This window comes from Bemisia tabaci, chromosome 4 (genome assembly GCF_918797505.1).
Source record: "Bemisia tabaci chromosome 4, PGI_BMITA_v3".
Taxonomy (NCBI): domain Eukaryota; kingdom Metazoa; phylum Arthropoda; class Insecta; order Hemiptera; family Aleyrodidae; genus Bemisia; species Bemisia tabaci.
Genome location: NC_092796.1, coordinates 56,237,892 through 56,252,845, shown reverse-complemented (window position 1 = coordinate 56,252,845; position 14,954 = coordinate 56,237,892). Strand labels below are relative to the sequence as shown.

Below are 14,954 nucleotides of genomic sequence, written 5' to 3'. Positions count from 1 at the left end.
TTTAGCACTCTTTGATGAGGCAACAAAATTGTTTCGTGCAAATTCTCAATTCTGGCGAAGAAACATGCATGAGAATGCTTAATGGCCTGGTTACACGCTCAAATTTCCGTCAAATTCCGATCAAAATGATGACCAAGATGGCGGTCGAAAGTTATCTAGATTAATGAGTAAAATTTATTAAAACAGCGTGTTGATTGAAATAAGCATGAAATAAGCACGGTCGTGTGGAAATCAGATGACAGATGAGCCCCACAGTTCCATCATCTACCATCAAATTTTTGCAGGCCGCAGAAATTTGATGGTAGATGGTGCGCACCAGTCACCATTTGATCCGAAATTGATGGGAATTTGAGCGTGGTGCCAGCACATACATTCGTAGCTAGTCTACTGTAGAGTCCCTTTATACTGAGAGTCAAGACAATTTGAATCCATTTCTGATTGGTTCTCGTATTTTAGGCCTCCACAGTGTCACAAACGGGAATAAAGATTACATTTTCACCGATTGCAAAGATTATAATCTGGAATGGACCAGGGAATTACGGGTTCGGCAAGGAACAAACGGAATGAGAGGAGGAACGGAGAAAGGCATTTGAGAATGGGCCGATCAAAGATTACAAAAAAACATTCAATTTCTGTAATCTTTATTCCCGTTTGTGACATCCATGAGCCGAATTGTCTTGACTCTCAGTATAAAGGGACTCTAGTTTACTGGTCCATTTTTTCTTGGTCGGAGCGGAGCTTTGGTCCCCTGTCGATGGACGTTGCTCCGTGCCGCGGGCACAGGGTACTACGTTGAAATAGCGTAAAGTTGAACTACGATTCGAGGTGGAGGTGGTGGCGGCGGCGGCGGCGGGGCGTGGCTGGCTTGTTCCTGGATTGAGATCATGTTAATGGACTAAGCCCTCTTCGTATGTGGTCCTCAGCGTGAGAGATCCCGAGCCTGGCCCAACGTGACAACGCGTGTGTGCTCACTCCACTTGCTGGGCTAGTCTGGGACTCTCGGATACCATCTGCCCGATCCGATCCGATCCGGGCATGGGCATCAGTTGAGCCTCCGTTACGCCGTCGGTTAACTCGCCAAAGCTCAGTCGCGCCGCGCTCCGACCCGCTCTCTTCACGTGCCCGATTCGCGGTTACGGACTTTTGCGCCGATTTCGAGTGTTTGCACGTTGCTATGTGTGCCTAAGCGTCCGTCTGTCCGCGGCGAAGATGAGTCTCTCAAGTTCGGTGTCGAATTATTTGTTCTATCTCAAGATCCATTTCAAGAACTGCCGGTTTTTTGCAGATTGACACGCGACGGACGCGAGTGGCCAAGTGTTCTCTTGTGACTGTGAGGAAGATGAAATATTTTCTCCAGGATATTCTCTGTGTCTACTCCACCGTCACTTTGTGCCTTCTCTACCAGATCTCAGCAATCGCTCACGGTAAGGAAATAACTTCTCGTCTTCACGACGTTTCCTAGTTCCGTAGGTAGCAAATCGACGGTAGAACTGCAAAAATGTGTATCTCGGTTGTGGTGTTTTGAAATCGCCGCTCTTATTTTATTTTTTAGAGGCAGACCGAACCAACATGATAGCTTGAAATTTTCATAGAGCATTCTTAATAACGTGAAGAAAAATCGCTGAAATTGTTATAAAATGAAGTTTAGTAGTTTTCCATGTAGAAATAAAGTATGACAGGTAGTCTACGACGCCGAGCTACGCACCGACATACGCATTTTTGCAGTTTATCAAAATGGTCCGAGTTTAACAGAAATTCAGCAAATCGCATTTTGGAAAAAGTTTTTAATTCGCAGCGTGTCGTAAAGTTTCTTTTGTCAAGAATTCAGAGTCAAGGGATATTCTATGAACGTGAAATATTCGTTAAACTTTGTTCTCAACCCTGATAAGAGGAACCGGAGCCCTGTGGAGGAATGAAACTTTAATTTTCTCGGATCAAACTTGATGCAACTTGGTACGTTTCTGTCAAACGCGGTCCGAATTTAGAGTGTATTTACACATATCGTAGTCTCCTTCACGAAGGAACGGAACTTCATTCCAAGGTTGCCAAATTGATTCAAACAATCAATTCATTTTACAAAATTGTATCTAAGAGCCATTTTTATCAACAATTTTTCTGATTTTTGCATAAAACCTGAGGAAAATCGGTGAAATTTTCAGTCAGCAATGCCCAAGATTCTTTTAGCTTACATGGAATTTAGGAGGGGAAATGTGGCAACATTGAAATGAAGTTACGTTCTTTCGTGAGAGAACGGACGATGTGACTATTCACGTGAAAAGGGCCCCAGTCTGTAGAGACCCATCGGTGGGTGAGCGATTTCTGGAGACTTGGGCTGAAAAATCAGATTGTGAGATTCCGACGCAAAGCTCTTTCTGGTGCCCTGAAAAATAAGCACGTAACAAAAGTTATGGAACACTGAAGGTCATAACGTTGCTTTGACATCCGGCTGTTCCATACATTAACATGATAGACTATACTTTTGAATAGTTTTTTCCCGAATGGAATCGGGATTTCGTATGGGAAAACTAGAAGAACAATCAACAAATCCCGCTTTCTGTTCTACCGGTGCGTTTAAGTCACTCAAGGATATTAATTTTGTGAATAGGAGATTGGAGAAATGTAACCTATTAAGAAATCTGATCGCAGTGTAACATGTTTTAATATGTAATATTTTAATATAGACTCTGTCAAAAAGGCAAATAAACACAGTAGTTTAGTAAATATGCATTGGGATGGTTGTTTGAAAGCGCAAATCTCGTACAAATAAAAAAAAGCTCCTCCGCAAAAACAAGCGTGTTGGGGGTACGAGCTGGAGATTTTTCATTGAAAGGTCCAAGAAACAACTCTGCAGCATTCGTTGTTTTTAAGTCAGCAAGTTTACGGCCGCAGCCTACATTTTAGAATAGCAACGTACGAACAATCAAAGCATTTTTCGGAAAATTTACAATGTTACGATAAAAATCGGTAAACGGCGCAATGAGCTACACTGGAATTAAGTCGAGGTGTAGGAGAGACAAGCAAAGCACCCTCAGTTAATATAGTATGCAACGAACACTGAGAGAATTTCATTATAAGCCTGGATGCAACTATTCGAGCTCAACGGATGTCCGTGTTGCATATGCACGGATAGGAAGGCATTTGACTCTCCAGGTACTCACCGCTTTACCCGAGACCGTTTAGCTCGCGTTTAAATGGAGAAAAACAGTGTTGCCAACTTTCAAGAAAAGCCACTGAACATCAAGAATACACTTAAAAATTTTATCTCTGGGATTTTGTTTTTTGCGCTGCGACATGCGTTTTGGACTGAAACGGTAACTTGTCATCGGGTGCAGGGTCGGATTGAGGGGGTGGCCACATGGGCTGCGGCCCATGGCGGCAAATCTATAGGGGGTGACAAATTTTGCAATTTTTTTAAATGTAGGTAAAAAAAATCGGATTTAGAATAAAAAAATTACAAACGAGAAAAGGCTACAAAAGCTCTAATTTTCTGAGAGTATAGTAATTTCTACTTTCGACATCTTTCAGTGATACAAGAGACAGCGCCTTTAATTAGTCGAGTTAAGAGAGAAACCAAACACGCAATTTGGCCTGGAACGGCGCAGCGCGACTTACGCAGAGAGAAATGATGAGGACTTGAGATGAAAAGGAGAAGCCCTCGGCGCGGCGTTCGGCATGTAACACATATTAGCGCCTACAAGACTGCACGAATACTTCACGCATTGCATCAAACACAGTGCGGTCATTGCGGACAGCGTGAAACGGATAGCGCCTACAAGAATGCATGAATACCTCACGCATTGCGGCAAACACTGTGCGATCAGCGTGAGACGCATAGCGCTTACAAGACTGCGTGAATACTTCACGCATTGCGTCAAACACAGTGCGGTCTGCGAGGCACGGCGGCGGAAGTTAAAATCATTAATCCACATTTATGTTTGCTCTTTCATAATTTTCTCGTTCTTTTCTTATGAGTGAAAGACCTTGTCCACACAGAGATAGGTTTACGAAACTTAACTTTCGCGCAAAGTTCCGTGAACTTTTGCTAGTAGTGTTGACAGGGCTTACCCAAAAAATGATTTCAACACTAGTAAACGCGTCTTATCGACCCATCATTCATTTGATGGTTTTCATTGATGTTTCAAAACGAATGAGAAGGGGGTGGCAAAATACTAGCGGCCCATGGGCGGTAAGTAGGTAAATCCGGCCCTGAACGGGGGAGAAAAGATCGTCTAGTTCAATGAAAGTTTAAACTTCACTGGTTGGGGGCTTGAATGACTGCCGATCCTGACAGAAATTCTGCATCAGTAATTTATTGTATTGAAGGAAATCTCATTATCAAAGACTACAGTAATTTCTAGAATGATCTCAATGCGAGTTTTGGCTTAATCAAAAATAAGAAATTGCGGAATCGTTAAAATACGTCTAATATTCATGAAGAAAATAATATAAGAGTGCTAATTTCGAGAGTGACGGCAACGACTTAAAAAGAAATTCACAATCGCAGGAGTGCACTTTATATAGATCATGCATTATTTAGATGCACGGGTGCGATAAGTTAGTGGACGAGGCTTAATTGCGCGGAAAAGAAGCTTGCTTCTGATGTCGAGGTGTTCACCCACGGTTTCTCATTTGTAAAGCGTGTTCGCTTTGTATCGGGCGTGGGAGTCGAGATCCAGCTGCGTATCCACTCGACGCGGCTCTTCTGCCACTTTCAGAAGAAATTGCCATTGTGATTTCTAAGTAACCTGAATAATGACCGGATCTGCGGAAAGGGGCTTGATATCTTAAAACTTAGAACTAAAGGTCAATTCGTCACCTTCCAGCACTGAAAAAAAAATTCTCGGCGTTTTTACCACGGTCCGTTGGTACCTTTACCATCTCACTTTTGTTACCTATTATTGGTAATTTTAGCAAGACAGACTGGTAAGCTTACCTACAAAACCGGTATTTTTACTGTTTTTTTTTTTCAGGTAAGAATACCTTTTTTATTGGTAATCAATTCCCGGTAACTTTGCCATTTTATCTCGGTAATTCTACCACGGTCGATAAAAAACATTGGTGTTTTTACCAAGGTCCAGTAAAATTACCGAGAAAGTTCAACAATGTTACCGAGATTTCTCGGTAAAATTACCAATTCCATAAATGGTAATTTTACCAAGAAAAAACTGGGATCAAATAGAACCCTGAATTCTTGGTAATTTTACCCTTTTCTTAGTAAATGCACCGATATTTTTTTTTCAGTGCAGCCACAGTATAACAAGCGCCATGCGACATTTCACAATTTCCGTCGCCATTTTATTTTCTTCCAGAGAAATTATCGGTTAGCTCTCTTTAAAAATTTCACTGACTTTTATCGGCTGCATAAAGAAAATTCAGTGATATTTTCGGACAGCTTCGTCGAACAATTCCTCCGCAAAAAAAATAGCGGCGGAAATTTTTTAACGTCGCACGGCGCTTGTGATACTCTGGCCGGAATGCGACGAATTATACTTCACGGTAGGAGAAAGAAACCGAAAGTATCTGTTAATATGGGAAGTAGAGGACAAAGTAACCTAGACGTTTGGCTAATATTTTTTTGGTTGGATTTTCTTTGGGTTACATTGACCGAATCTTTAAATTGAATGTTGGAAACTTGTCATAAATCAGGGACAAGTCGCCAGGATCGAGCCTAAATCGCATTGTTGATACTCCGTACAATGCGCTGGCCATTCGCAAGTCGTAACATCTGAATGACATCGAGAGGAACAAGAGTACATTAGTTCATCAACAGTATATTCGTCGATTTTATTCAAGTAACCCAGAGTGACTATGAACACAGAAATTTTTAAGTGTGTATACTCTAAACAATTTTCGTGCTTCTGGTTACACGGAGAAAGAAACCTCGTGCGTGGAACCCTAAGTTTAGGTCACATGGATCTCTGAAGTTTTCGGATTGAGCATCTGAGCACTTCAGGTCTAGCTGTCGAGGTTCGAATCACACATCTGAGACTTCAGTTCTTTCATCTGAAGTACTTCAGTTGTGAGAACCGAAGTTTTTCGGATATGAGAACCAAAGTTTTTCGGGTGTAAGAACTGAAGTTTCAGATGTGTGATCCAAACCTCAGCAGCTGGACCTAAAGTGTTCAGATGCTCAATCCGAAAACTTCAGAGATCCATATGACCTAAACTTCGGATCCCACGCACGAAGTTTTTTCTCCGTGTAGGTTGGTCAATTTTCCTAGCGTTTTATTAACGTAGGTCAACAGCGACGAGAATGAAGAAATCTCAGTTCTCAAAAATGTGGAGAGACGTTCGAGAGATTAACTTGTAAAAAAAGTAAATTAAGAGGATTTCAGTTGCGTTTCCTTGATAATTTCTTAGCATATTTTTTGCCATACTCATTCAGGAAAAAGAAGTTCTTATTTTTAAACGAACACGACGTCGATTTGCAGAATTAATATAATCCAATGGACTTACTGTCAAGTCTTTCGTTTAATTTTTTTTAAATTCCTCAGACATTTTAGTTTTTGTTTCTAAACAACGCATTTCTTTAAATCGATTGTGAAACTCCCGAGTCACATATCTCGGTTGCGATGTTGCAGACTTCCTGTTATACTTCATCTTTTAAATGGAGAAATACTTAACGCGAATTCCTAGAAACCTATGTGATTTTTCTACTCTGTGCGAAGCAAATTCTGAAAAAACCCTCATGGAATGACGTTGAACGGTCCTCCCTTTAAAAAAATAAACAGGAGCGGAGACTTTCAAACACCGCCAACGAGATATTTGGCTTGGAAGTTTCACCGTCTGTACCTTCCCGACGACGAGATGCCGTTTCACAGCACGAATCACCCAACCCTCCCAATGTAGGCGCATTGTTTCATTTTTTCAAAATTTAAATTTTAAGAAATTTCGGTTTTGTTTTAAAATGAAATGCTTTTACTTTCACGAGGAAAAGATGCCATTTTGCAAAAGTAATCCCTGAGCTGCAGATTCGCGTCGTTCGACTCATTAACGCGTTTTCAAGAAAGACAATGTCGCGTTCGGTGCCACTTCCTTTTTTTGGGCAGCGTGAAAGCTCCAACTCGCTTTTGATGAACGCTGTGACGGGTGAGTGACCGTTTGCATAATAATAAAGTTATGCTAATCGTCGCATTCTGTCTCCACTATTCAGGTTAGTTGGTATGCCTGTCAGAGCTGCGTTCCATCTTGTCACTTTTTCACTTTCGGTTTTCTTTTAGTTTTCACTTCCTTTTCATGGTTGCCACATCTGATTCAATTCATTTAAGATCCACGGAAGCCGGTCAGGTTGGCCTAGTGGTCAGCGCATCTGACACCGGGTAAATAGGTCCCGGTTTCAAATACTTGTTGTGGTTTCGAAAATTTACGGAATTGACGAGTGGTTTTGGAGGAATAGATTCTACTCGGCCTTCCCTGAAAATTTGAAAAGTCTGGAGCATGGATGAGGATGTGCCAACCGCTCGATGTATGTAGACGATAAATAGTCTTTTGATGGCTGCAGGTTCCTATCGGAACAAAGGCCAATAAACCAGCAGAAAAAATGAAATCCACGGAGGATTACTGGCAAAAAAGGTTCCTATCAAATGGATGTTCTTTATTCTTTTCGCGCTTGAATAAAAGATAGGATTAATTCAAAAATTCGGAAAAACATACCTCTAAGTATACCTTTACTTTTAAACTCGGAAAACCGCAGATTCTAATTTACAAATTTCGAAACCACAGAACCGTTATAAGAATGATCGATTAAAAAAAGGCACTTGTCCGTTGGATCATTTTTTACAGGAGTGACAAGAATCTGTTAAGTTTTGACCCACTACACACAGATGAAGCAAAAACAATTTTGATTAAATCGTTGCAAGAATTGTTGAACTAAATCAATCTGTGTATGATGTAGACTAAATTTTAAAAAAAAATATGAAGATGTATCCTTTTTCAAACCGGTCACTTTTTGTACTTCTTAGGTAACTTTTTTAGTTTCAATTTCTGGTGATAATAATTGTCTTATTCCATCATTAAATTGAATTTTTGATTGCATTTGAAACGTCAATTAAACCACTTCAAATTCATGAGGTTTGAGTTTGATGGTTTCTTCTACATAACAACACAAAGGGGAAAGTGCGAGCGAACCGAGCAAGATATTTTTGGCGTACTCGCGATGGAACAAATGAAAGAAACGAAATCACTGCATGTGACTTTCCGTGTGCTCAAGCCCTTCATATTGCCATCGAGGTAATTGAAGGCAAACTTGCCGTCCCGAGTGACAACCAGTATCAGTGCGCACTGTAATACACATTAAAAATAAAAGATCGCAACAAAAAAGTGACGACGATAGTGTGGATAGAGGAATTAATGTATGTACAAGAGGATGCCGGAAAGAGGTGAAATGCGTAAGAATTATGCACAGTAAGCGAGCTCCTTTGAATATATTCATTCATCGAGGTTTACTCAAGGAAAAATGAATAATTTTACTCCATATACCGTAGTGCTACGCATAAAACGCCGTAAACGCCATTTTACATTTTTTGGAAACAATGTATCATCGCAGAAAAACTTGTGTACCTTGGAACAATTTTTTTACAGGATCCTTTTGCAAATACTATCAAAAACTTGACCTGAAAATTTGAGGTGCATGGGTAAAACAGTTTTTATTTTAGAAAGTGTTAATTTCCAAAAAACGAGAGAAAATCTTGATGGATTTACAGCGTTTTTGCGTGGCACGGCAGTATAGGGCTCTTTCATAAAATCTGGAGAGACTCCCAAAATGATTTTAGTTTTCCAGAATATTTTTGAGAGAGGCAATCAGCAATATTGCAAATTGCGTGCACGTGCATTCGAGATTGACTTTCAGCATCTCCAACAATTTATTTGAAGTTGTTGACAATGAAATCATTTGTACCTAATGCGTTTGTTGTGCCGCACCCTGGTAAAAATTGTCAGTAAATCTGTGTTCCAAAATACCATAGACCTACAGCCAGCCGGCTGTAAGAATTCCAATAGCTTCTATAGCCGGCTACACAATTTCTTATAGCATTTTATAGCCGATGGCGATTAAGCAACAGCCAGGCGATAAAGTGTATGCTAAACGTTACTAATTACGGATGCTAGGACTTAGTGAGTTTTTGGAATACTGCTCTCTTTTTGGGCCGTAGTATCTTGATTTATTTTGCGAGGAAAGCTCCGTACCTTTGATGAATGCCTGCCATTACTAATATATTAGAGCGCCTTCAGTTTCGTATGATACTGTGCAATACCTCTGGTGTGAAATAGTTGCTTCAAGCGCCGTGGCAGGCGGGCAGCTAGCGCGAAACACGCATTGGCGCCTACAAACCTAACAGGGATACTTCACGCGTTGCGCAATGCGTGAAGTATCCCTGTTAGGTTTGTAGGCGCCAGTGCGTCGCCGCTCCGCTTTGTGTTAGGCTCTAATATTTAATCTGGCGGAGTCAGCGTTATTCAACTCATGATTTTGAAATGTTTGCACATCCTGTATGGATTATTCTCATTTTAATTGATGAAAAAAAATATGTATTAAAGGAAAATATAATGTGTGTTTTGTAAATATTAAGGTGGTTCCGTATCAAACTTAATGATTTCCAAAGCACACGAATTTCTACACACTTTATTATAGCCTTTTATAATCGATGGCGAAAAAGCAACAGCCAGGCGATAAAGTGTAAAGCCCGGCGACAGGAACTATAGCCCGGCTGCATAATTGTTTATCGCTTCGTATAGCCCGGACGTATAATTTTCTCCGCATTCTACAGCCAGCTACAATGATTTTCTGTAGCCTTCTTTGGCCGGCTATGAGAATTCCTATGGTATTTTGAAACGCAGCTCTTATCGTCAATTTTTACCAGGGCAGATAGCGGCCACTCTTTCTAGATTGCAATTTTTGATCCAACAATTACTAGTGTTATATTCAAATGGTCAATATCCTGGGTATTAGTTTATTTTCCGAAGGAAATACACTATTTTTGTGGTTCACTTCGATCAAATAAATCCGTACTGATCATAATGACGCTTATGCGAGAAATCGCTGGGAGATTCATTTGAATCGCTACCTTTTGGGATTCTTAATGTACATTTGATCGTAAATACCAAGTTCAAACTTCAAACTGTCGATTAAATGCATCTCTCAATGTGAAATTATTGTCAAGCAACAGTACCATCAAGTAGCAAACGCGCAACGTATGGTTAAATCAAAAAATGAAATTGAAATTGAAATCTTATAGCCATTTGCAATCTATCAGATAATACCTCATCCAACTTTGATATGTGGGTTGCGTGTGGTCCTCGGTGAAGGCAGTGCGAAAACTATCTAAGTTTTGAGTTAAATTGTGGTTCACTCTCGTCAGGTTTAATACAGTATTGCTTATGCGTGAGTGCAAATATGGTCTTCTTACAGCCTCTTTCAGGACCAAGGCGAATAACATATTTTGGGTGAGAAGAGGCTGCTTGTTGTAAGCAGGTGTCAATTTTTGCGTGACGTTATTATTTTACCAAATGCATCCTTAAATAATTGTGCTAGTCTGTCTGTCCATTTTCGAACGTTCACAACTGAATATACCAAACGATCATTAGTAGTATTCCGACATGTTCTTTTCTACCGCAAAAATAACCGAGCCAAATCAGCGAGTGAAACCATTTTCGCGAAAAGATTTCTCTTCAGATTTCTTCGTGGTGAAATTAACCTCAAGAAAGGAACTAAGCCCACATTGATTTACATCGACTCTCATTCATTACCATGCATCAACTCGATTTTAATCGCCCATTGTTCTGCGGCTCTGACCGGTCAAGCCTTTTTGTTTACGACCGACGAGGAACTGAAACTTTATTCTTTTTCGTTTCAGGATACTCTCCGAGGGACAACAAGGAGGATCGCGGAATAATGGCACCTCGCATGGACTACGAAGAATGGACTCCAATCGGTCGCGGCGACCCCTTGAAAAACGACCCCACCTACGATTACGTGCCCCCCGTCTTGGACAAAGTCCACTACTGGATCAATCCCGCCTCGCGCACCTCTGAATCCCCCCTCGCCTCGGAGTCGCAAATCGTGGCCTTGGGCGCCCCCGCAACTAAGAAACCCACCCCCACGATGAAACCCCTCAAACCATCCGAAATCAAACGCTACCACACGGAGAGCAAACCCCACTACCAAGGTTACGGGCCTTACATCTCCGGCTCGAAACATCCGAATAGGGGCCGTCCCCAGTACATTCCTTTGGCCACTTACTCCACCTACAAGTACCCCCGTCCACCTCTAACTATGCTTGTCCCGCCCCCGCCCTCCCAACCAGTCACCTACCCGCCCACTACCGAAGAGGAGCTCAATCAGATAACAACGGATTTCCAAGACAAAAGCACCGATAAACCGCAACAGTCCACCACTATCAACGGGCCGACATCGTGGAAGACATCATATTCGCCCGAATCAACGCAAGCGCACACAATCGCGTTCCTCGACACCAGCACGATTAACAACGACCCAACGAAGAACAAGCCAGTTTCCACTTCGATTGATGTGGATACAACGCTGGGTCAAACCACATCCTCCTTCAGCCCGGCGGCAACCCAAACCTGGTCCTCGACGAGGCAAACGACAGTCGAACAGACGTTCGTCACGAACCCGTTGACGACCGAGGAACAAACCTCCAGACAACCCTCTTCCGTGTCCACAACCGAACTGTCCTCGAGTCAAACTACGAGTAGACAACCTTCATCTCAGTCTTCGGGACACACCACAGTATACAGACAACCGTCCTCGGCGTCTACTAACGTTTTTACCACCGGGCAGACAACCCTTAAGCAACCTCTGACGATGTCCACTATGGGATACTCCACCGGTCAGACCTCCTCGATGCCTGGTCCACAAACGACGAAGCTGTCTTCGTCGTCTTTGTTCGACCTCTTGCTCAAGCGAGACTCGCCCCCGCTAACCACGTCCCCCGCGACATTCCCCCTGCCCCAGACGCAGGCCGTTTCCATGCCGTTCCTACCCCCCTTCAGAACGCAAGAAGCGCCGAAAGCACCCGCTTACCTCATCATCCAGGGCCACTCCAAGGTGAAGAAATACGGTGCGACTAAGCTGGACAAGATATCCGGGATCCCGCTCCAAGATAGCAACGAAATCACGAGCCAGCAGGATAGTGACGCGAACGACATACTCAGGAGAAAGACGAGAGACGTGAGTTTGGAGGATTATTTGCCGATAGATGGGAGTTACTTCAAGTCGACTTTTGAGGACTATTACAGTGATCTGGGAGAAGAAGCCTCAGGTCTAAATGCCATTCCAACTCGGTGACTCGAGTAGAGTTGAAAATGTGTTGAATGCTCGAAGATACCTTACATTAAAATACATCTAAAAGAAGGAAACAAAACCTGTAACATACACTCTGCCTACCATCTTTGTTTCGTTTTCTTAAAATTTACGATTTTTATTTTTAATGTTTTTTTTCTCAAACTCGAAAGTCTATTACTCCCAGAGAACTTACTACTTAGGTTCCATCGAAATTTTGAATGTGTTTTCTTGCAGAACGGGAGAAGCATCCCAGATCCGTGAGTGGACAGCAAAGTATCACCACTACATTTTACTATCTTTAATTTTTGCAAATAATTAAAAAGAAAAAGAATATTGGGGAGCGTATTGAAAAAAATAATGTTGTATTTTCTGACAGCGATTAAATTTAATTGAAAAGAAAAACTTGAATCTCCCGGACACCTTGTTTCAGTAGTTGTACGTGAAAACAAGTTGATAAAGAGCAACGCTGAAGTATTGCAGTAGCGCATCTGCGTAAAGAGAAACCGAACCCACACCGAATGTCAAGAACGCACTAAGTAGATTATTCAATGAAGGCACGTTAATATGAGTGCTGGTTGAAGGACCCTCTTTATTTTAGCATTGCTCAAGCAGCCAGCAGTTGCATATTTATAACTTTGAAATAGATTCTATGCACTTATTAGAAATGCCATTTAGTAACTTATTAGAAGTGTCATTCGGTAGAATTTCAGATGAATTGATATTTAGAGTCCATCCGGTGCTTAACCAAACTTAAGGAAGAGTAGTGACATTCAAATTTAATCGCTTGAGAAGCTTACACATTTTTTGGTAGCTTTGCTGTCTAGACTCAAATGCAAGAGTAGGTCGCTGGCCTCAAAGCAACATACGTATACATTCGGAAACTTGCATTTAAAATTAGGTACGCCAGATATGGTTTGCACAGTTGTTTCTATTTTTAAAAAAATAATCCATAGTTCTAACGTTTAAAATTTAAAAGCACAATTTTCCCTGCGAATTTACCACTTAAATTCCTTCAGAGAGATGTAGGTATCGAATATTCAAGCTACTGCTCATAAGACTCATTACTCTGACTCTGCCATAGACTGATTTTATCAGAATTGCTCAACAATGAAGTGCTCTTACAAAATAATCTTTCATGTAGTAATGTAAATATTGTAAAGTTACCAAAAATTAGATAGTTCTATATTGTAAAGTGAGAATTGAAATCTTTAGCTGTAAGAGGCGCCTCTTTTCATTTTATTTGTAATCAATTTCAATTGAAGAGATCGGGCGAAAAGTTATCACTTTCGGGAATAAATCCTACCAATTACTTTCAGAAATAACTAGTCTCTGCTGTGCATCGTTTATTGTGCTAGTGCACTAAATGTGCTCCTCAAGATAGTGCTCTTCAGTTTTAAAAATCCATCCTCACAAGCTCTTTACAAGCGTGGTTTCTATTAGAATCCAATCAATATCCAAAGATTTTTTGATATTTGTTTTTTCATGTTTATCAAAATGACTGTATATAGTTTTTATATTTTGTATTGTTTCTACACATTATTGATTAAATCACATGTAAAAAACTAAGATAGATCTTTTTAGCATTCATTATTCTCAGTATCTTCGTGAATGGTTTAATGGCTCATAATGGGATAAACACGTTTAAATAATTTCAAACTTGGAAATTTTCTCTTCTAATATGGTGCGTCAGTACAGAAGAATCAAGCAGAACGTTTCATCAGAATATATATTTTAATATTTAAAGAAAAATAAGCACATTTTGTAAAAATCTATCAATTGCAGCTTGTGCGATCGAGCAATAGCGACAGCCAGTCCAAAAGTTTTAGCTCTTAGAATACAAAAAGAACGTAAAATTGACGACTTCAATCTCTGAGGAAGTGCATGTGACTACATTGAAGCTTTAATTCCGTTTTAGGGAATGCCACCACTAAGTTGCCAAAAAAAGGGAAAAAAGAAGAATTAATTGGACTTCAATTACTGCAGAACTCTGCGTGTTGAATGCTTGGGAAGTGAAAAGCTTTCAAATATATTTTCAATGATTCCGCATGGAGCGTATTAAATGTGCATTATTTGACTAGATAACTGTTCGAGCTCTCCAGTATGCTTATCGTCTATGCGCCATGATTGAAGGCGAATCTCAAGTGGGCAATGTCTGCCAATAGGTTTACTCATTGTCTATTATCCCTATCAAATTTCATGAAGCGGAGTAAACATGTATTTGATTGATAACTATTAGTGCTCCCTAATTGGTTAATTGCCTATGGCGGGAAAATAAATGCGGATCTCAACCGGATGATATCTACCGATAGGTTTGCGCAATGTCTATTGTTTTTACCTAAGTTCATGGGAGCTAGCAAGAATGCGTTTTTTTCGGATGGATAAATTATTCGTGCTCTTGCTCTTCCCAATATGTTTGTTGCCTAACCGATCGAAATGAAGGCGAACATCGACCTGTGCAATTCTCAGACCGTAGTCTTGGGTAAGCATAAACAATAATATATACCTCACGTCAAAATAATCGTACCAAAGAAGTTTGACATACGCGCTTCATATTCCGGGATTTTCATACATGGGTCTTAGGACTCTATCAATTTTAATCTTGGGATTTTCGGAGAAGCCACGAAGCAACAGATGACTGTAGTAAACCTTTGGT

General features: G+C 40.8%; 1 protein-coding gene across 1 annotated transcript; it reads left to right on the top strand.

Annotated features, from left to right (window-relative positions):
• Positions 1–389: 389 nt before the first annotated feature.
• LOC109039317 (uncharacterized) lies at positions 390–13,867 on the top strand. Its single transcript, XM_019054742.2, has 2 exons — positions 390–1,424; positions 10,851–13,867. Exons 1-2 carry the CDS (start codon positions 1,340–1,342, stop codon positions 12,302–12,304), a joined length of 1,539 nt encoding a protein of 512 aa, XP_018910287.2. The 5' UTR covers positions 390–1,339; the 3' UTR covers positions 12,305–13,867.
• The last annotated feature ends 1,087 nt before the right edge of the window (positions 13,868–14,954 follow it).

Coding starts and splice junctions, on each gene's coding strand:
- LOC109039317 (XM_019054742.2), top strand. CDS start 1,340: ATGAAATATTTTCTCCAGGATATTCTCTGTGTCTACTCCACCGTCACT. Junction 1,425..10,850: donor GATCTCAGCAATCGCTCACG/GTAAGGAAATAA, acceptor TTTTCGTTTCAG/GATACTCTCCGAGGGACAAC.